General features: G+C 45.8%; 1 protein-coding gene across 2 annotated transcripts in view; it reads right to left on the bottom strand.

Annotated features, from left to right (window-relative positions):
• Positions 1 to 10,650: 10,650 nt before the first annotated feature.
• Positions 10,651 to 21,585, bottom strand: part of COL4A5 (collagen type IV alpha 5 chain) — a 364,692-nt gene continuing 353,757 nt past the window's right edge. For both annotated transcript variants that reach the window (XM_063937288.1, XM_063937287.1), the window contains exons 50-51: positions 14,137 to 14,309; positions 10,651 to 12,331 (exon numbers count right to left, since the gene is read on the bottom strand). In XM_063937288.1, coding sequence (XP_063793358.1) covers positions 12,250 to 12,331; positions 14,137 to 14,309 — 255 coding nt within the window. In that variant the 3' untranslated portion in view covers positions 10,651 to 12,249. The remainder of the gene's footprint in view (positions 12,332 to 14,136; positions 14,310 to 21,585) is intronic.

Genomic DNA, 21,585 nt, shown 5'->3' with positions numbered 1-21,585 from the left:
ATGTGGAGGCAATAGGTGCACGACATGTTCTTATGTATGTAATAGAACTAAAATGGTGAACACAATAGCAAAAGAAAAACATATAAATATTTCCAGCTTCATTAACTGCAATACAACATGGGTGGTGTATCTGCTAGAATGTGGATGTAATCTAAAATATGTGGGCAGAACAACCAGAGCTCTAAAATCCAGATTTATGGAACATCGCAGAAATATTACTAACGGATTAACAAAACATAGTGTATCAAGACACTTTTTACATCACCATAAAAAAGATCCCAGTTCTTTAAGACTTGTCGGATTAGAACACATAGCACCAACCAATCGGGGGGGCGACAGATTTATAAACAGCCTTTAAAAAGGGCATTTCCACAGCAAACACCTACACCTTGAGAAAGCTGTTGTTACAGTGAAACGCGTTGGTCTGGAGAGGTTGGGCATACAGACTCCAATTGCCAAACACCTGGAACAAGCCTGGAAGTCCATTTACCTGCCTAAATGGGGAATTGACAGATATCCACTACAGAGAAAGGAGACCAAGCGACCAATAGGACTGAGCTGCTGCTCGGAACAAAGCATAAGGTCTGTTCCTAAAGAAATTTGTGGACTTACATCTGCCTGCATTGTAAAATTGCCCCCAGGACTGTGGCATAAGTTCCTAGGAGTATATGCACCAATTGACTTCTCAACCTCTCATATGGTAATATACCAAACCATTCTGCTGTGCTGTGCTTGCCCACTAATTTTATACTAACAGTGTATATTATTTTTATTTTATTTTTTAATTGATGTACATCTATGAATTTTTAACTAATTTCTGCAATATAATTTACTAAATAAAATTCAATTGTTTTTTTCCATATCCAGTTTTTTCCAAGCGCTGTATATTGTATTCTTTTTTGTTGCTTTCAGGGGCTAACTACCCCCCTTTTTACAGCCGCTTAACGAGAAGCACCACACCTCATAAGCGCCGAACCTATTACCTTGGTAATTTTTTTCTTTTTGGGGAAGCGTTGGATGCGTGGATTTCCACAGCAACCGCGGGTAAGTCACCTTTCCTTCCCTCTGCTACACCTTCTACGAAGAAACCATTTTCTTCAGCTGTGTCGCATACCTTTCGGACCGCTAAGGCAAAAAAGTCCAAGCCTCCTACCACTTTCTTTAGAGGTGGTCATGCAAAATCCAAAAAGCCTGCACCCGCAGGCTTCCAGGACCAGAAACCTGCTTCTGGTTCCTCAAAAATCCTCAGCATGACGGTGGACCGCACAGCCTGGAGGACGGGCTGGTGGGTGCGAGACTCAGATGTTTCAGACACGTCTCGGTGTCGTCCGGCCTGGATCCCCGGGTACAGCATATTGTGTCCCAGGGGTACAGACTGGAGTTTCAAGAACTCCTGCCTCACCAATTCTTCAAATCAGGCTTGCCAGCTTTGCTGACAGACAGTGCGCTACGGGAAGCCATCCTAAAATTGGAAAAGTCACAGGTCATTGTCCCAGTTCCACCTCATATGCAAAACAAGAGTTATTATTCAAACCTTTTCGTGGTACCGAAACCAGATGGTTCGGTCAGACCAATTTTGAACTTGAAATCGTTGAACCCTTACCTGAGGGTGTTCAAATTCAAAATGGAGTCTGTCAGACCAGTGATTTCAGGTCTAGAGGGAGAATTCCTGGTATCCATGGATATCAAGGATGCGTACCTCCACATTCCGATTGGGCCATCACACCGGGCTTATCTCAGATTTGCACTGTTAGACAGTCACTATCAATTTCAGGCACTGCCATTCGGCCTCTCCACAGCACCGAGGATGTTCACCAAGGTGATGGCCGAGATGATGGTTCTCCTCCGCAGACAGGGGGTGAACATAATCACATATCTGGACGATCTGCTGCTAAAGGCGTTGTTGCAGTCCATTGTTCTCACGACTCATCTGCTCAGGGAACACGGTTGGATCCTGAACCTTCCAAAGTCACATATGGAGCCGGCAAGGAGATTGTCTTTTCTGGGGATCCTCGACACGGAAGTGCAGAGGGTGTTTCTGCCGGAGGAGAAAGCGTTGGTGATTCAAACAATGGTCCAGGATGTCCTGAAGCCATCCCGGGTATAGGTTCATCAGTGCATTCGCCTTCTGGGGAAGATGGTTGCCTCCTATGAGGCTCTACAGTACGGAAGGTTTCATGCTCGACCCTTCCAACTGGATCTCCTAGACAAATGGTCGGGTTCTCACCTACACATGCACCAGAGGATACATCTGTCGCTGAAAGTCAGAATTTCACTCCTCTGGTGGCTGCAAATCCCTCACCTTCTGGAGGGCCGCAGGTTCAGGTTTCAGGACTGGGTCCTTCTTACCACGGATGCAAGTCTCCGAGTCACTCAGGGGGAAACCTTCCAAGGAAGGTGGTCAAGCCTGGAATCCAGTCTTCAAATAAACATGCTACAACGGTCTTCTCCAAGCGGCTCATCTTCTGTGGGATTGAGCCATTCAAGTGCAGTCGGACAATGTAACGACGGTGGCCTACATAAACCGACAGGGCGGAACGAAGAGCAGAGCTGCAATGTCAGAGGTAACAAGAATCATCCTCTGGGCAGAAAAGCACATGGTGGCGCTGTCTGCAATCTTCATTCTGGGAAAAGACAACTGGGAAGCGGACTTCCTCAGCAGACACGATCTCCATCCAGGAGAGTGGGGACTCCATCCGGAGGTGTTCACGGAGGTAACAAATCTTTGGGGTGTACCTCAAATAGACATGATGGCCTCTCATCTCAACAAGAAGCCTCGGAGGTATTGTTCCAGGTCAAGGAACCCGCAAGCTGTGGCAGTGGACGCCTTAGTGACTCCGTGGGTGTGCCAGTTGATGTACGTGTTTCCTCCACTTCCACTCATTCCAAGAGTTCTAAAACTCATAAGGAGAACAAGAGTTCAAGCAATCCTCATTGCTCCAGACTGGCCAAGAAGGGCTTGGTACGCGGATCTTCTGGATCTACTGCTGGAAGAGCCGAGGCCTCTTCCTCTTCGGGAGGACCTGCTGCAGCAGGGGCCGTTCGCTTATCAAGACTTACGGCGGCTACGTTTGACGGCATGGAGGTTGAACGCCAGATATTAGCTCGGAAGGGCATTCCGAACAAGGTTATTCCTACCCTAATACAGGCTAGGAAAGGAGTAATGTCTAAACATTACCATCTTATTTGGAAAAAATATGTATCTTTGTGTGAGTCCACGAAGTTTCCTACGGTGGAGTTTCAATTGGGATGATTTCTCCTCCTCCTGCAAGCAGGTGTGGATATGGGCCTGAGGTTGGGATCCGTAAAGGTCCAGATTTTGGCCCTATCCATTTTCTTCCAGAAACAATTGGCTTCCCTCCCTGAGGTTCAGACTTTCTTGAAAGGGATTCTGCACATCCAGCCTCCCTTTGTGCCGCCTACGGCGCCCTGGGAGCTAAACGCGGTGTTACAGTTCCTCCAGTCGGATTAGTTCGAACCTCTACCGGAGGTTAAGGTCAAGTTTCTCACGTGGAAGGCTGTCACTTTGTTGGCCTTAGTTTCTGCTAGATGTGTGTCGGAGTTGGGGGCTTTGTCTTGTAAGAGCACCTACTTGATCTTCCATGAAGATAGAGTTGAGCTCCGGACACGTCAGCAGTTCCTTCCGAAGGTTGTGTCGGCATTTCATATCAACCAACTTATTGTTGTGCCAGTTGCTACTGACTCCTCAATTTCATCAAAGTCCTTGGATGTTGTAAGTGCTCTGAAAGTCTATGTGAAGAGGACTGCTCGTCACAGAAAATCGGACTCTCTGTTTGTCCTGTATGATCCCAAGAAACTTGGGTGTCCTGCTTCTAAGCAGACGATCTCTCGCTGGATCAGGTTCACTATACAGCATGCATATTCTACGGCATGATTGCCGTGTCCTACCTCTGTTAAGGCCCACTCTACTCGTAAGGTGGGTTCTTCCTGGGCGGCTGCCCGGGGTGTCTCGGCTTTACAGCTTTGCCGAGTGGCTACTTGGTCTGGGTCGAACACGTTTGCTAAGTTCTACAAGTTCGATACTTTGGCCTCTGATGATCTGAAGGTCAGTTAATTAGTTCTGCAGGAGCCTCCACGCTCTCCCTCCCGTTCTGGGAGCTTTGGTACATCCCCATGGTACTAATGTGGACCCCAGCTTCCTCTAGGACGTAAGAGAAAATAGGATTTTAATTCCCTACTGGTAAATCCTTTTCTCGTAGTCCGTAGAGGATGCTAGGCGCCCGCCCAGCGCTTCGTGATCCTGCAGTGGTTACTTAGTTCAGTACTGCCTAGTTCTTGGTTAAGTACTGTTTTGTTACTTGATAAAGTAATCTTGTTCAGCCGTTGCTGAGTTTTCAAGCTTGTTCACTTGGTTTGCCTTGTATGTGTGAGCTGGTGTGGATCTCGCCACTATCTGTGTAAAATCCTTCTCTCGAAGTTGTCCGTCTCTTCAGGCAGTTTCTAGACTGAGTCTGGTAAGAGGGGCATAGAGGGAGGAGCCAGCCCACACTCTCAAACTCTTAAAGTGCCAATGGCTCCTAGTGGATCAGTCTATACCCCATGGTACTAATGTGGACCCCAGCATCCTCTATGGACTACGAGAAAAGGATTTACCGGTAGGTAATTAAAATCCTAATTTTACTAGACACATGTAGAAAACTCAAATACTGGGCATTACTACTAGGACTTCCTGCTGCTCCCCTTCTATTTTTGAACTTCATAACATTACCGCCACAAGGAACCCTTCCGTTCAACATTAGAGAAAATGGTCCCCCCCCCCCCTCCCCCCCCCAAAAAAAAAAGCTTAACCAGCCCCAGTTAAAAAAATACTGGAAATAAAAATGTGTAGGGGTCCCGTGTTTTTGACGAACCAGCACAGAGCTCCACTAGCAGGGGGGTAAAGCCACACTCTTTAGGGGGCCACCCCGGTCAAAGTATTAACCCCAAACTTGTCAGCCAATATAGGGGCTTCCTGGGGAAGTGGACACCTCTCCAATAAAGGGGTTCACCCCTCTCTAGTGTGCCCCAGGGCTGAGCTAAAGGCTGGAGCTATCCCCTGCACATCCAATAGCTTGTGAAAGTGTAATAAGTAATTTGGGGGTCTATTTACTAAGCCTTGGATGGAGATAAAGTACCAACCACTCAGCTTCTAATTGCCATGTCACAGGCTAGGTTTGAAAAATAACAGGAGCTGATTGGGTGGTACTTTATCTACATCCAAGGCTTAGTAAATTTACCCCACTGTCCTTTGCAGTGCGATTACAGGCAGGGGCGTATCTATTGTTTGGCGAGGATGGCACTCGCCAGGGGCGCTGCCCAGCGGGGGGGCGCCGCCCGGCGGTGCCACCCGCTTTCAGTTATGAATGTTACGTTAGCAATGCTAAGTTCTCTCTGCTCAGCTCAGCTGCTCCTCATAAACATCAACGCTGCCGCTGATTGAGAGAAGGGGGCAGCAGAGAGCAGTCAGTGTCTGCCAGCGAGGAGAGAGGGGGGGGGGGGAAATGTCCGGGGGCCGGCACTCTTTATTATAAAATCCGTAGGTGCACTTGTGGATATGAAGGGGGGGGGTTGTTCTGGGGCCGGGGTCACTGTTTATCATAAAATACACTGTCAGGCAGAAGTGGATCAGATGCAGCATCAGACAGCCTGTGCTGTATAATCACAAAATACATGTTGCAGTGCAAGGATTGAGTTTTAACTATGTGTGCTCTGCTCCTCCTCCACCCCCCCATCCGTGGGTGGGTGCACTTTTGGATATGAAGGGGGGGGGGGCAGCTCACACATGGCTAAAACTCAATCCTTGCAGCATGTATGTTGTGATTATACAGGCAGCACAGGCTGTCCAATGCTGCATCTGATCCCCTGCTGCCTGACAGTATATTGTATGATAAAGAGTGGAGCAGCAGCAGCTGTTGCTGTAGGCTACACAGCAGCTCTGTACCTCAGGGGACCTTTCCTTCTTTGCTGGGCTGTAGAGGCTTTCTCCGTGCCACAGCAGCAGAGGATCACATGTCAAACAAGCTCCTCCCCCTCCTTCCTGACAGCGATAGAACAGAGCAGACTTTACAACAGCACCCATTGATCCCTCCCCCTCTCCTATCTCATCCCTTACGTGACCAGTGGTGAGATGACTACTGGGCTATTGTAATAGTGACACAGGAGTGGCTAAAACCCTGGATCCTGGAGAGAACAGGAGCTTAAGGGGTGACAACAGCAGCAGCAACATCTTGGAAGAAAGGTCCCCAGGGAATCAAGTGGGAGAAGTAGGAAAAGGTAAGTGTTTATAATAGGGATCTGGTCAGCATACTGGCATTTGGGATGAGTCGGGATCCCGACATGGATCACAATGCTGATGCCGGAATCCCGACTGTCAGGTTCGGGGGAGGCCGTGGAGAGGGAGGGTTAGGGTTAAGCACTAAGGGGGTGCTGGTTAGGCTGCGGGGAGGGTTAAGGTTAGGCACTAAAGGGGGGTGCATTAGACAGTGCAGGGGGGAAGAGTTAGGGTTAGACTGCTGGTAGGGAGAGTTTGGAGGGTAGAGGGTTAAGATATTTACCTGGCAGGTACAGACGCCCCAGCGGCCCCGGCACCCTCCCTCCTCCAGCCGCTGCCCTGTGTGGGGGGGAGGGGTGAAGCAGTTACAGGCACAGTTCCAGGAGTGTCCTCTATTCCGGCCTCACACTATCGTGCAGTGCCATGGTGCTGCATTGGCGCTGGCACTCTGATCCTCCTGCCACCGGCCTCTTCAGCCTGTGCCTGGCTCTGCGGGCCTCCCTCGCTGGAGCGGTGAGTGACCAGAGAGCCCTGTGCCCTCCTGCTTCCCACCCCCCTGTGAGTGGCCCCATGTACCCCCGCCTTATGGGTGTGTGGCCCCTCTTCTTCCCTCACCCTGGTGTGTGGACCCCTGTGTGTATATGAAACCTTGCGCCCTCCTTCCCCCCAACCCCCTGTGTGTGGCCCCTCTACCCCCTGTCTTATGTGTGTGTGACACCATCTACCCCCCCCCCACATTGTTGTGTGGCCCCCTATGCCCGCTGCCTTTGTGAGTGTGTGTTACCCTGTGCCCCCCCTACTCCTATGTGTATAACATTCTGTGCTCCCCCGTGTGTGGTGCATTGTGTCCCCTGCCCCTATGTTTGATACACTTTGCACCCCCTGCACCTCTGTGTGTCGCCCGTGCCCCCTACCCCCCCCCCCATGTTTGACACCGTGTGCCCGCTGCCTTTGTGTGTGTGTCACCCTGTTCTCCCCTACCCCTGTGTATATGACATTCTGTGCCCCCTTGTCTGGCACAAATAATCTTTTATTTTAGTCCATGGGGGTCCCTCTGCTCTTTAGTGCCCCGGGCATCCCAGAGCCTTAATCTAGCTTTGATGCACCCTGCCCCAAAAAATCCTAGAGTGAGGTATACGTGTGTGCCTGTATAGACACATATATATTAAATCTTTTGTGTGTTAAAGGGGGGAGGCCCAAAACATATTATTGCACCAGGGCCCACCACTTGCTAATTCCGCCACTGATTACAGTACCGTCACATAGTTTCAAAATTGTTTATAGACTGTATATAAGTACTTTTTAAAACAATAGTTAACTATCCGTGTCCAAGGTGCTATTTAATGCAACTGATGATGTGGTGATGAGAAATGGAATGATTTTAAAAGGGTAAATAATTTTTCAGATGCTGATGGAGTTGCTATTGTGTGGTGGTCATATAAATGGTATATGTATTGTTAAGATGCTCACAAGGCTGTGCTTCCTTTTGTATTATTGGATACAGGAATATTTTCTGTAATATGTGACAATCACAAGGAGTCTTCTTTTATTGCATTGCGATTACAAGAATGCTGATTGTATTGCAGTCACTAGGAAGCAGTCTGTATTGTGTGTCGATCACTAGGATACAGTTCGTTTTGTGTGGCAATGTAAAAAAAAATAAAAAAATCCATATGGAGTTTCTTCATTACCCATACCCTGATTATATTCATCATAGGCACAAAAATGGGCCCAAAAAGGGTAGTGCCTTTCGGAAACAGAAAAAGGAAAGAGAAAGGATTGCTTCAAATCTGGCTGGTAACTTAGGAAAATGGTTGACAAAGGAAGATACTACTACACTACTTGATATAGAAGAAAGTGCAGCTTCATCTTCAACCACAATCAGTCAGAACCCAATAATTGCGAGCAATAGGTCTCCTGACTCTGAAGATCAAAAATGGGGGGGGCGCCAGTCCCTTACTTTGCCAGGGGCGCTTGGACCCCTAGATACACCCCTGATTACAGGTTCCAGGAAGCCTGCCCTATGTGCTGGTACTTTGAGAACCACAAATAACAGCAGGTGCAGCATTAAGGGCACACTGGTACCTATAGTCCCCATGTAAAGGAAATATTAAAATAAAGACTCAACACAAAATGTTTTAAATAATTTATTTCACTGCACCGTAACCTGGGGAGCGGGAGCCTTTAAGCTCTTTTGCGTGTCTGCCGCACTCCTATGGCTTCTGGCCTTTTGGTCTTCTTTGATCTTCACCTGGGGGACAGAAAACTTTAAGCTCTTTTGCATGGCTGTCGCCCACTGGAACATCCTCGGCTCCTCCGCCATCGAACAACCTGTCCCTGCCTTGCACTGGCTAATATTAGAAAAATATAATTCAAAATCTGATTTAGCGATGAACTGGGGGACCGATTTATTGTGACAGTCCTCTGCAAAATGGAGAATTGCCCCAATATGTACAGATGCCTTTAGTTAAAAAAAAAGTAAATAATTCCTCAACTCCCTTTCCAGCTCACAAACCCCAAATTCCTCATAGCGTGTGTGATACTCATGTACTTTGTATCACTGTGGAAGCTTTAGGGGGTTATTCAGGTTTGTTAGCAATTTCGGCAAAACCATGTTGCAGTGCAGGTGTGGCAGATATACCATGTGCAGAGACAGTTAGATTTGGGTGGGTTATAATGTTTCTGTGCAGGATAAATACTGGCGGCTTTATTTCTACACTGCAATTTAGATTTCAGTATGAACACACCCCGCCCAAATATAACTCTCTCTGCACATGTTACATCTGCCCCACCTGCAATGCAACATGGTTGTGCCAATTGCTAACTTTTTTGGTTTGCTAATAAACCTGAATAACCCCCTTCTCCATATATACACAGACAAAAACAGTGAGAAGTCTCATCATAGTAAAATAATGCTGGCCAGCTGACCCATACATTTCCTAGGCAGGTTGGATGGAAAAACTGCAGCACTTGATGTTGCACAGCATTCACTTTCTTCATACAGATAAGCTAAGCAATGGAGAGAACCTTATCCACCAATGTGAGCGAGAAGATGCTAATGTGGAAACTAGTTTCTGCATAATTTTATGCATTCCTGCTATGTACTAACAGCATAATGCAGACTATTTCACAAATATACTGAAGAAGGCTAGTTAGTGCTACAGATTGCAGTCGCCATTATTTTAAATGGAGGCTACAATCCGATTCCTATGTATTAAACCAGGCATTCCCAACCTCCTCGAGGCACACTAACAGTCTAGGGGGGTCATTCCGACCCGATCGCACGCTGCAGTTTTTCGCAGCGAGGCAATCAGGTCAGAACTGTGCCGGTCGACGGCCGTCGTTGCCTAGCGATCGCCTCTGCCTGATTGACAGGCAGAGGCGGTCGCTGGGCGGGAGGGGGCGGCACGGCTGCCGTTTTCGGGGTGCGGTTCGGCCAACGCAGGTGTGGCCCGACCGTGTGGGGGGGGGGGGGGGGGGGACACATTGGCAGCGTGACGTCACACGCAGCCGCTGCGACCCTGGCAGCGACAAGTAACTCCCGGCCAGCAGCAGGAGCTGCACTGCACTGTTAATGTGCCTTGAGGACCGAGGTTGGGAATGCCTGTACTAAACCCTGATAAGTAAGATGGCGTATATGCTGCTTTAAGCCTATGAAGACATGGTAGCTGGCGTAAGATCTTCCAGTCCCCCTCCTTGTCCAGATTCCAGAAATGGACACTGTGGGTATGCGCAGTATCAGATTTCTCAGGAGAAGTCTTTCATAAACGTGACAAACTCCAAAATGATGGGGAAGGAAAAAGGAAAAGGTGTCTCTGTATGTCTAGGGAACATGTTTACAAAGTGTGCTGTGGTTTTGAGTAAGTATTTTTATTTACTATAGTACAGTACTATGACATGCCCCAAAATGCGTATGGTCTTGGAATCAGCAGGTAAGTTATGTGTAACAAAGTAGGCAATAGATTATATTGGTGTACATACTAAATGATCATATTACACAATTATTTCTGTGTGTTTATAGTTTTCTTGCTTAAAACTATTCGTAAACACTCTGCTTCTTTTATCACACAATGGTGCCCTCTTCTGGAAGTTCATTCTTCACACGGTTACATTAGATCATTTGCTAGGAGCAACATGGCATGGACTATACTGATCTATAGTATATACTGATTTCACTATAATAGACTTATTTGAATGCAAAAATCAGAGGTGTAATAAAACATCTATCACATATGGAACTTCAAAACAAAGAATAGTCACGTGGTTTATAGCGACACTTGTTCTCAAACATACAGCGGTTACTAAAATACTTACCAACTTTTATCCTCTGTTTTTGTTAACATTTGATAATGACAACTAGTCAAAGTTAAAAAGGAATGTAAGTGATATCTATAACAGTTTATTGAGATTAGAATTGTGAATGTGATTTCCAAATTATAGATCAGTTGCTTAACAGAATAATTCACTATGGTAAAGGTTATACATATTTACAAAACCTCATCACCTAATAACATTGTTGGTCAGAATGTTGAAGTAACTAAGTACTCTAAATACTTCAGTATATTTTCTCCTCAAAGTGAGAGCTACTTGTAAATTGAAATACTGAAAACATAAAAACATTCTATAGCTAAAACAAACACATTTTTGTATGACCTAACAAGAAGCCATACAAACAATAAAATACACAGTGCTAAATCTTGGACATTAATGTACACACATTTACATACAAACAAATGGCAAATTGGGCCTGCATCATTCTTATGGATGTACAGATACAGAATATGGTTATTTCAATTACTGTATTCAACAAAGTTGTTCAGTTTAGATACATCAATTTATTTCACTTTGTTAGACATTATTGTAACAACATTTATTATTTCACAAACCATCCTTGCTATTAAACAAAGCTTCTCTCCTATACAAACCACAGCATCCACTGGCACATTCTGAAATTAAAGTATCCCTATGTATCCTTGGGAATGAGACGAGTGGATTCCTCTCACAAGAAGACCAGAAATAAACTGATATAGCCAATCTCTCTTTATTTCATTCACGCTAGTTTCAATAATATACATGACACGTTTCATATGTGTAAATACTTTGGTGATTCCTGATAGGGCTTCTTACGATAGGTAAACTAGCAGATTTAGAATGGTTTTTATGTGTAGTTTATTTAAATTGTTATAAAGAATATGGCTAATTATATCACATGTTCAGTGTACAAAAACAAAACGTAAACAAAATAATATCCAAATGAGTTTGGGATTGAATGGGGCTGGTACACACACACAAAATGCATAATGGCTACAGACGTACATTGCCAAATAGGTCCAACTGAAACAAGTGGGGAAAATGCAAGCTACGGAATCAGTAGTATGCTGATGCGAGAGTTAAACGTTGTACTTCTTAAAATACGTAGAAAATACTGTTGTATATATTATGAATATTATTCTTATACATTTGTGAACTGAGAATGTGATTTTATAATTGTATTTTCCTAAATAATTTTATGGATAAATGAAAAAAAAAAAATAGTGTTTTACACAATATACACATTTCATTACTTACAAAGAAAAATAAGCTTAGCATTTTTATATTTTGAAACCCAGGATACGAAGGGGTTAGTAGCACCATGAAAAAGTGTTTTTCTCAAAACTGCAGCCTTGTTATTTTAAACATACTCAGTGCGTTTCATCGTATAGCTGATAAAAAAAAAAAGTGCCATTTTGGTACTGGGGAAAAAACTTCATGTGTTTCTCGCCAAAACTCAGGTTTCTCTCTTGAAAGAGGTTAATCTTTTTTCTCAGTCCATTCGTTAAAATGCACCAGACAATCCACAATATGGCACTTTGGTGAGGTACATTTGAATTTGTTTAAAACAGTATCTGGTTCTTGCTTTATCTACACAGTAGCACCATTGTCACAAAGGACAAATCAGACCTAAGCTTTCTTCCACAGGTAGCCAGTTCTCCAAAATGTTACGTCCTCTTCATACATACTTGGCATCTACTGACACGTGTTCTTAAGTCACCGGCTTTGAGTGTTTCAGACTGAGGTTTACTGGTAAGGGAAAGAAAATAGTGACATTTGGATGAATCCTACATGTTTAAGGTTTTCTGCTGATGAAAAACAGAAATGTTTCCTTATTGCTGAAACATGCATTTACTAATAATAACATAAAGGGAACAATTGGCAGTGGCCAGTACGGATGGTGTAATGGTTAGCATTACTGCCTCACAGCACTGAGGTCATGGGTTCGATTCCCACCATGGCCCTAACTGTGTGGAGTTTGTATATTCTCCCCGTACTTGCGTGGGTTTCCACCGGGTACTCCGGTTTCCTCCCACAATCCAAAAATATACTGGTAGGTTAATTGGCTCCCAACAAAATTAACACTAGCGTGAATGTGTCTGTGTACATGTGGTAGGGAATATAGAATGTAAGTTCCTCTGGGGCAGGGACTGATGTGAATGGGCAAATATTCTCTGTACAGCGCTGCGGAATATGTGTGCGCTATATAAATAACTGGTAATAAATAAATAATAAATAAATAAATAAATTGGCAGACTTAAAACTACTGGAATAAATCTGATGTATTCATGAATTTTCTGCAAATATAGGTTTCTCCTTTGGCCACGTGCCCCCAAGTAACTTCACCCATTTTCACAGGTAGGTGGTTGTGCTACTTCTGATAAGCTGGGTAATTGTGAGCCAACCAAGATGCCAATCCTGACAATGATCCCAGATACAAATAAAAAGATCCGAAAATTCAAGGGGTGCAGATGGGGCAGTGAGGCTTGTTGTCCAGCTCAGCTGTTGTGCTTCAGAGGTGTCACGGATCAGACACAAGCCATTCAGTTGGATTAAGCTCATTTATAGGTGCACTAATGCCAATGTGATAGTAATGGACAAATGTGAGGTAGGGAATGTAAACAGTCCATGTCCCTCAGTCTCCTAACTTACTGAACTCGTACATGAGTCTGCTATGAGCAGTAAGAGAAAGGGGTGAGAGTATAAAGTAATGGAGGGAGTGCTGCTGCAGCTTTATTACTTTCAATGCAATCCCCCAAAAGTTTGCGGTAGCTGGATGATAGAGCAACAATGTATTGATCGACAGTCAATAAGTTGACACCATATGGTCAACATGCATTAGTTCGACAGGTACAAAAGGTCGACAGATGAAAGGTTGACAGGTACAAAACGATGACATGACGATGGTCGAGACACATAAATAATCAACATTTTTTTTTGTTTTTCCCCATGTGTTCCCAACATTTGTTTGATTTACTTTCCACATGGACATCTATTGGGAATAGTAACCTGCAGAGTGAGCCACGGTGCCCGAAGCGTGGCGAGTAAGGCGAGCCTGTGAGGGTACACGTTTGTACTGATGGTGGTCACATAGCATGAAATATACAAGGCCCAAAAAACATTTGTTGATAATGGTCATGTTGACCTTTTGTGTGTGTTGACCATTTGGTGTTGACATAATGACTGTGGATCCATGTTTGCACAGAGCACATGAACACTACTAATATGCCAAGTATAGGCAGAGCTATCCCGTGGGAAAAGTATTTTAAAGAATAACCTATTATAATTCCATATTTCCCTACATTGAAGCAAGTGAAGTGTCATTGAAAAGCTCAAGAATAGTTGTGGGTTAATGTTACTGACTTTAAATTGGGTGTAAGTCTCTTGTACGCAAGACATTAGGAAAAAGAGAAATGTAATTTACAGTGCACAAATGATGGCTAACATCCGCACAGATCCTGATCTGAGCCAATAACAAACAAACAAGGACTGAGGGAAGGATCAGATATCTCTAAAAGCACACGGCTGAATCCGCACTTCATGCACTGCCTTACCTAAACATTTCAGCCATTTCCACGGTGGCCAGCCAGAAACTATATGAATTGGCATAGTAATTGCAGGTACCACGGCCATGACATTCAATGAAAGGAGCGGAGCGGAATTCCTCCAAGCATGATCCAGGAGATGCCAAGGCTTGTCCTGAGCCTTCAGCGCCGGCACTGGTATGCTAGGGAGAGAGGACAGGCATGGTCAGTCAATAATATATTCCAATAAATATTTTGCCTTAGTAACTAGAAAATATGAATATTCTACGGAAGAATACTATTAGTTTTTAAAACTATTAAGTGTTGGTGGTTTAAATAGATTGAGGGATTCAATGATAATCCATTCATGTTAACGCAATGATTTTTAAACTTGACTGTCGTATTATCACTGTGTTATATCTCTTCAGTTTGTATGTGTGGGTACCCAGGCTCAACACTCGATCTGCCCATCCACTATGCCATGTGAGCCGGATTGATGGTGGCTGAAAATAACTGTATGGATCAATAGCTAATGGTACATATAATAATGCCCAAACAGTACTGGCTCTTGCCTTCGAGAGGGAGAACCCACAAGCGCTAGGGCCCAACAATAGGAGCCTTTAGAGAGGAGATTTTGCACCTCGTAAACAAAGGGCTTTAGTTTATTACAGTATGTAAAATATGTGTGATTCATGTGTGATTTTTAGGACTCAAGTGTGGGGGTGCCAGGTGACTATATGAAGAAAGAATGATAGAGATTCTGATCGAGAGACAGTGACTGTATTATTAGTTAGGGAGAAGGACAGGAATACAGGTGAAATGTTTACAGAGACAAGAGTCATCTGATAATACCGACAAAGTGGGTTTATTATCATTTATCACGTTGCAATAGTAAAGCTACTGGAAATAATGAAGTACTGCATTCAGTTTCCTATCTGCCTCATATCCCATGTTGGCCGGTTCTGGGGATTCTCCTAAGTCTGTTTTCAAGTAAGATGGGTGTTCTACACACAGCAGATCTGCTTGTGTACCTGGGGTGATGACCAGGCAGTACACACACCTTACAGCTGCATTGAGAAAGTATTCACAGCGCTTGACTTTTTCCACATTTTGTTATGTTACAGCCTTATTCCAAACTGGAATAAATTCTTTTTTCCCCTCAAAATTCTACACACAATACCCCATAATGACAACGTGAAAAAATAAGAATTTACTTACCGATAATTCTATTTCTCGGAGTCCGTAGTGGATGCTGGGGTTCCTGAAAGGACCATGGGGAATAGCGGCTCCGCAGGAGACAGGGCACAAAAGTAAAGCTTTCCGATCAGGTGGTGTGCACTGGCTCCTCCCCCTATGACCCTCCTCCAAGCCAGTTAGGTACTGTGCCCGGACGAGCGTACACAATAAGGGAGGAATTTTGAATCCCGGGTAAGACTCATACCAGCCACACCAATCACACCGTACAACTTGTGATCTAAACCCAGTTAACAGTATGATAACAGCGGAGCCTCTGAAAAGATGGCTCACAACAATAATAACCCGATTTTTGTAACTATGTACAAGTATTGCAGATAATCCGCACTTGGGATGGGCGCCCAGCATCCACTACGGACTCCGAGAAATAGAATTATCGGTAAGTAAATTCTTATTTTCTCTATCGTCCTAGTGGATGCTGGGGTTCCTGAAAGGACCATGGGGATTATACCAAAGCTCCCAAACGGGCGGGAGAGTGCGGATGACTCTGCAGCACCGAATGAGAGAACTCCAGGTCCTCCTTAGCCAGGGTATCAAATTTGTAGAATTTAGCAAACGTGTTTGCCCCTGACCAAGTAGCTGCTCGGCAAAGTTGTAAAGCCGAGACCCCTCGGGCAGCCGCCCAAGATGAGCCCACCTTCCTTGTGGAATGGGCATTTACATATTTTGGCTGTGGCAGGCCTGCCACAGAATGTGCAAGCTGAATTGTATTACACATCCAACTAGCAATAGTCTGCTTAGAAGCAAGAGCACCCAGTTTGTTGGGTGCATACAGGATAACAGCAAGTCAGTTTTCCTGACTCCAGCCGTCCTGGAACACATTTTCAGGGCCCTGACAACATCCAGCAACTTGGAGTCCTCCAAGTCCCTAGTAGGTGCAAGGCACCCCAATAAGCTGGTTCAGGTGAAACACTGACACCACCTTAGGGAGAGAACTGGGGACGAGTCCGCAGCTCTGCCCTGTCCGAATGGACAAACAGATATGGGCTTTTTTGAGAAAAAACCACCAATTTGACACTCGCCTGGTCCAGGCCAGGGCCAAGAGCATGGTCACTTTTCATGTGAGATGCTTCAAATCCACAGATTTGACTGGTTTTAAACCAATGTGATTTGAGGAATCCCAGAACTACGTTGAGATCCCTCAGTGCCACTGGAGGCACAAAAGGGGGTTGTATATGCAATACTCCCTTGACAAACTTCTGGACTTCAGGAACTGAAGCCAATTCTTTCTGGAAGAAAATCGACAGGGCCGAAATTTGAACCTTAATGGACCCCAATTTGAGGCCCATAGACACTCCTGTTTGCAGGAAACGACCGAGTTGAAATTTCTTTGTGGGGCCTTCCTGGCCTCACACCACGCCATATTTTCGCCACATGTGGTGATAATGTTGTGCGGTCACCTCCTTTCTGGCTTTGACCAGAGTAGGAATGACCTCTTCCGGAATGCCTTTTTCCCTTAGGATCCGGCTTTCCACCGCCATGCCGACAAACGCAGCTGCGGTAAGTCTTGGAACAGACATGGTACTTGCTGAAGCAAGTCTCTTCTTAGCGGCAGAGGCCATAAGACCTCTGTAAGCATCTCTTGAAGTTCCGGGTACCAAGTCCTTCTTGGCCAATCCGGAGCCATGAGTATAGTTCTTACTCCTCTACGTCTTATAATTCTCAGCACCTTAGGTATGAGAAGCAGAGGAGGGAACACATACACGACTGGTACACCCACGGTGTTACCAGAACGTCCACAGCTATTGCCTGAGGGTCTCTTGACCTGGCGCAATACCTGTCCCGTTTTTTGTTCAGACGGGACGCCATCATGTCCACCTTTGGTATTTCCCAACGGTTTACAATCATGTGGAAAAAACTTCCCGATGAAGTTTCCACTCTCCCGGGTGGAGGTCGTGCCTGCTGAGGAAGTCTGCTTCCCAGTTTCCATTCCCGGGATGAAACACTGCTGACAGTGCTATCACATGATTTTCCGCCCAGCGAAAAGTCCTTGCAGTTTTTGCCATTGCCCTCCTGCTTCTTGTGTCGCCCTGTCTGTTTACGTGGGCGACTGCCGTGATGTTTTTCCCACTGGATCAATACCGGCTGACCTTGAAGCAGAGGTCTTGCTAAGCTTAGAGCATTATAAATTTACCCTTAGCTCCAGTATATTTATGTGGAGAAAAGTCTCCAGACTTGATCACACTCCCTGGAAATTTTTTCCTTGTGTGACTGCTCCCCAGCCTCTCGGGCTGGGCTCCGTGGTCACCAGCATCCAATCCTGAATGCCGAATCTGCGGCCCTCTAGAAGATGAGCACTCTATAACCACCACAGGAGAGACACCCTTGTCCTTGGATATAGGGTTATCCGCTGATGCATCTGAAGATGCGATCCGGACCATTTGTCCAGCAGATCCCACTGAAAAGTTCTTGCGTGAAATCTGTCGAATGGAATTGCTTCGTAGGAAGCCACCATTTTTACCAGGACCCTTGTGCAATGATGCACTGTTTTTAGGAGGTTCCTGACTAGCTCGGATAACTCCCTGGCTTTCTCTTCCGGGAGAAACACCTTTTTCTGGACTGTGTCCAGAATCATCCCTAGGCACAGCAGACGTGTCGTCGGGATCAGCTGCGATTTTGGAATATTTAGAATCCACCCGTGCTGTTGTAGCAGTATCCGAGATAGTGTTACTCCGACCTCCAACTGTTCCCTGGACTATGCCCTTATCAGGAGATCGTCCAAGTAAGGGATAATTAAGACGCCTTTTCTTCGAAGAAGAATCATCATTTCGGCCATTACCTTGGTAAAGACCCGGGGTGCCGTGGACAATCCAAACGGCAGCGTCTGAAACTGATAGTGACAGTTCTGCACCACGAACCTGAGGTACCCTTAGTGAGAAGGGCAAATTTGGGACATAGAGGTAAGCATCCCTGATGTCCCGGGACACTATATAGTCCCCTTCTTCCTGGTTCGTTATCACTGCTCTGAGTGACTCCATCTTGATTTGAACCTTTGTAAGTGTTCAAAAAATTTTTTAGAATAAGTCTCACCTAGCCTTCTGGCTTCAGTACCACAATATAGTGTGGAATAATACCCCTTTCTTGTAGTAGGAGGGGTAATTTAATTATCACCTGCTGGGAATACAGCTTGTGAATTTTTTCCCATACTGCCTCCTTGTCGGAGGGAGACCTTGGTAAAGCAGACTTCAGGAGCCTGCGAAGGGGAAACGTCTCGACATTCCAATCTGTACCCCTGGGATACTACTTGTAGGATCCAGGGGTCCTGTACGGTCTCAGCGCCATGCTGAGAACTTGTCAGAAGCGGTGGAACGCCTCTGTTCCTGGGAATGGGCTGCCTGCTGCAGTCTTCTTCCCTTTCCTCTATCCCTGGGCAGATATGATCTTATAGGGACGAAAGGATTGAGGCTGAAAAGACGGTGTCTTTTTCTGCAGAGATGTGACTTAGGGTAAAAACGGTGGATTTTCCAGCAGTTGCCGTGGCCACCAGGTCCGATGGACCGACCCCAAATAACTCCTTTATACGGCAATACACCTTTGTGCCGTTTGGAATCTGCATCACCTGACCACTGTCGTGTCCATAAACATCTTCTGGCAGATATGGACATCGCACTTACTCTTGATGCCAGAGTGCAAATATCCCTCTGTGCATCTCGCATATATAGAAATGCATCCTTTAAATGCTCTATAGTCAATAAAATACTGTCCCTGTCAAGGGTATCAATATTTTTAGTCAGGGAATCCGACCAAGCCACCCCAGCTCTGCACATCCAGGCTGAGGCGATCGCTGGTCGCAGTATAACACCAGTATGTGTGTATATACTTTTTATGATATTTTCCAGCCTCCCGTCAGCTGGTCCTTGAGGACGGCCCTATCTATAGACGGTACCGCCACTTGTTTTGATAAGCGTGTGAGCGCCTTATCCACCCTAAGGGGTGTTTTCCAACGCGCCCTGACTTCTGGCGGGAAAGGGTATACCGCCCATAATTTTCTATCGGGGGGAACCCACGCATCATCACACACTTTATTTAATTTATCTGATTCAGGAAAAACTATGGTAGTTTTTTCACATCCAACATAATACCCTCTTTTGTGGTACTTGTAGTATCAGAAATATGTAACACCTCCTTCATTGCCTTTAACGTGTGGCCCTAATAAGGAATACGTTTGTTTATTCACCGTCGACACTGGATTCAGTGTCCCTGTCTGTGTCTGTGTCGACCGACTAAAGTAAACGGGCGTTTTAAAACCCCTGACGGTGTTTTTGAGACGTCTGGACCGGTACTAATTGTTTGTCGGCCGTCTCATGTCGTCAACCGACCTTGCAGCGTGTTGACATTATCACGTAATTCCCTAAATAAGCCATCCATTCCGGTGTCGACTCCCTAGAGAGTGACATCACCATTACAGGCAATTGCTCCGCCTCCTCACCAACATCGTCCTCCTACATGTCGACACACACGTACCGACACACAGCACACACACAGGGAATGCTCTGATAGAGGACAGGACCCACTAGCCCTTTGGAGAGACAGAGGGAGAGTTTGCCAGCACACACCAAAAACGCTATAATTTTATATAGGGACAACCTTATATAAGTGTTTCTCCCTAATAGCATCTTTATATAGATATTTATATCGCCAATTAGTGCCCCCCCTCTCTGTTTAAACCCTGTTTCTGTAGTGCAGTGCAGGGGAGAGCCTGGGAGCCTTCTCTCCAGCCTTTCTGTGAGAGAAAATGGCGCTGTGTGCTGAGGAGATAGGCCCCGCCCCTTTTCCGGCGGCCTCGTCTCCCGCTCTTTAGTGAAGTTTGGCAGGGGTTAAATATCTCCATATAGCCTCTGGGGGCTATATGTGAGGTATTTTTAGCCAGTATATAGGTTTACATTTGCCTCCCAGGGCGCCCCCCCCCAGCGCCCTGCACCCTCAGTGACTGCGTGTGAAGTGTGCTGAGAGGAAAATGGCGCACAGCTGCAGTGCTGTGCGCTACCTTTAGAAGACTGCAAGGGTCTTCAGCCGCCGATTCTGGACCTCTTCTTACTTCAGCATCTGCAAGGGGGCCGGCGGCGCGGCTCCGGTGACCATCCAGGCTGTACCTGTGATCGTCCCTCTGGAGCTGATGTCCAGTAGCCAAGAAGCCAATCCATCCTGCACGCAGGTGAGTTCACTTCTTCTCCCCTCTGTCCCTCGTTGCAGTGATCCTGTTGCCAGCAGGACTCACTGTAAAATAAAAAACCTAAGCTAAACTTTCTCTAAGCAGCTCTTTAGGAGAGCCACCTAGAATTGCACCCTTCTCGGCCGGGCACAAAAATCTAACTGGCTTGGAGGAGGGTCATAGGGGGAGGAGCCAGTGCACACCACCTGATCGGAAAGCTTTACTTTTGTGCCCTGTCTCCTGCGGAGCCGCTATTCCCCATGGTCCTTTCAGGAACCCCAGCATCCACTAGGACGATAGAGAAAAGTGTTTTTGAGAATTTATTAAAAATTAAAAACTAAGAAATCACATGTACATAAGTATTCACGGTATTTGCTGGAGCAGATTTTCATCCAGTATGTCTCTGTACATTGCTGCATTCAGCTTTCCCTCTATCCTGACTAGTCTCCCAGTTCCTGCGGCTGGAAAACATCCCCACAGCATGATGCTGCCACCAACATGCTTCACTGTAGGGATGGTATTGGCCTGGTGATGAGCAGTGCCTGGTTTCCTCCAAACATGGCGTCTGGCATTCACGCCAAAGAGTTCAATCTTTGTCTCATCAGACCAGAGAATTTTGTTTCTCATGGTCTGAGAGTCCTTCAAGTGCATTTTGGCAAACTCTAGGCGGGCTGCCATGTGCTTTTTACTAAGGAGTGGCTTCCGTCTGTCCACTCTACAATACAGGCCTGATTGGTGGATTGCTGAAGAGATGGTTGTCCTTCTGGTAGGTTCTCCTCTCTCCACAGAGGAATGCTGTAGCTTTGACAGAGTGACCATCGGGTTCTTGGTCACCTCCCTGACTAGGGCCCTACTCCCCCGATCGCTCAGTTTAAACGGCCGGCCAGCTCTAGGAAGTTCCAAACTTTTTCCATTTATGGATGATGGAGGCCACTGTGCTCATTGAACCTTCCCCAGATTTGTGCCTCGAGACAATGCTGTCTCAGAGGACTACAGACAATTCCTTTGACTTCATGCTTGGTTTGTGCTCAGACATGCACTGTCAAAGGATGCACCTGAGCTCAAATTTGAGT

Source organism: Pseudophryne corroboree, chromosome 8, assembly GCF_028390025.1.
Source record: "Pseudophryne corroboree isolate aPseCor3 chromosome 8, aPseCor3.hap2, whole genome shotgun sequence".
Taxonomy (NCBI): domain Eukaryota; kingdom Metazoa; phylum Chordata; class Amphibia; order Anura; family Myobatrachidae; genus Pseudophryne; species Pseudophryne corroboree.
Note: the sequence above shows the minus strand (reverse complement) of the source record. Positions and strands in the feature narration are given on the sequence as shown.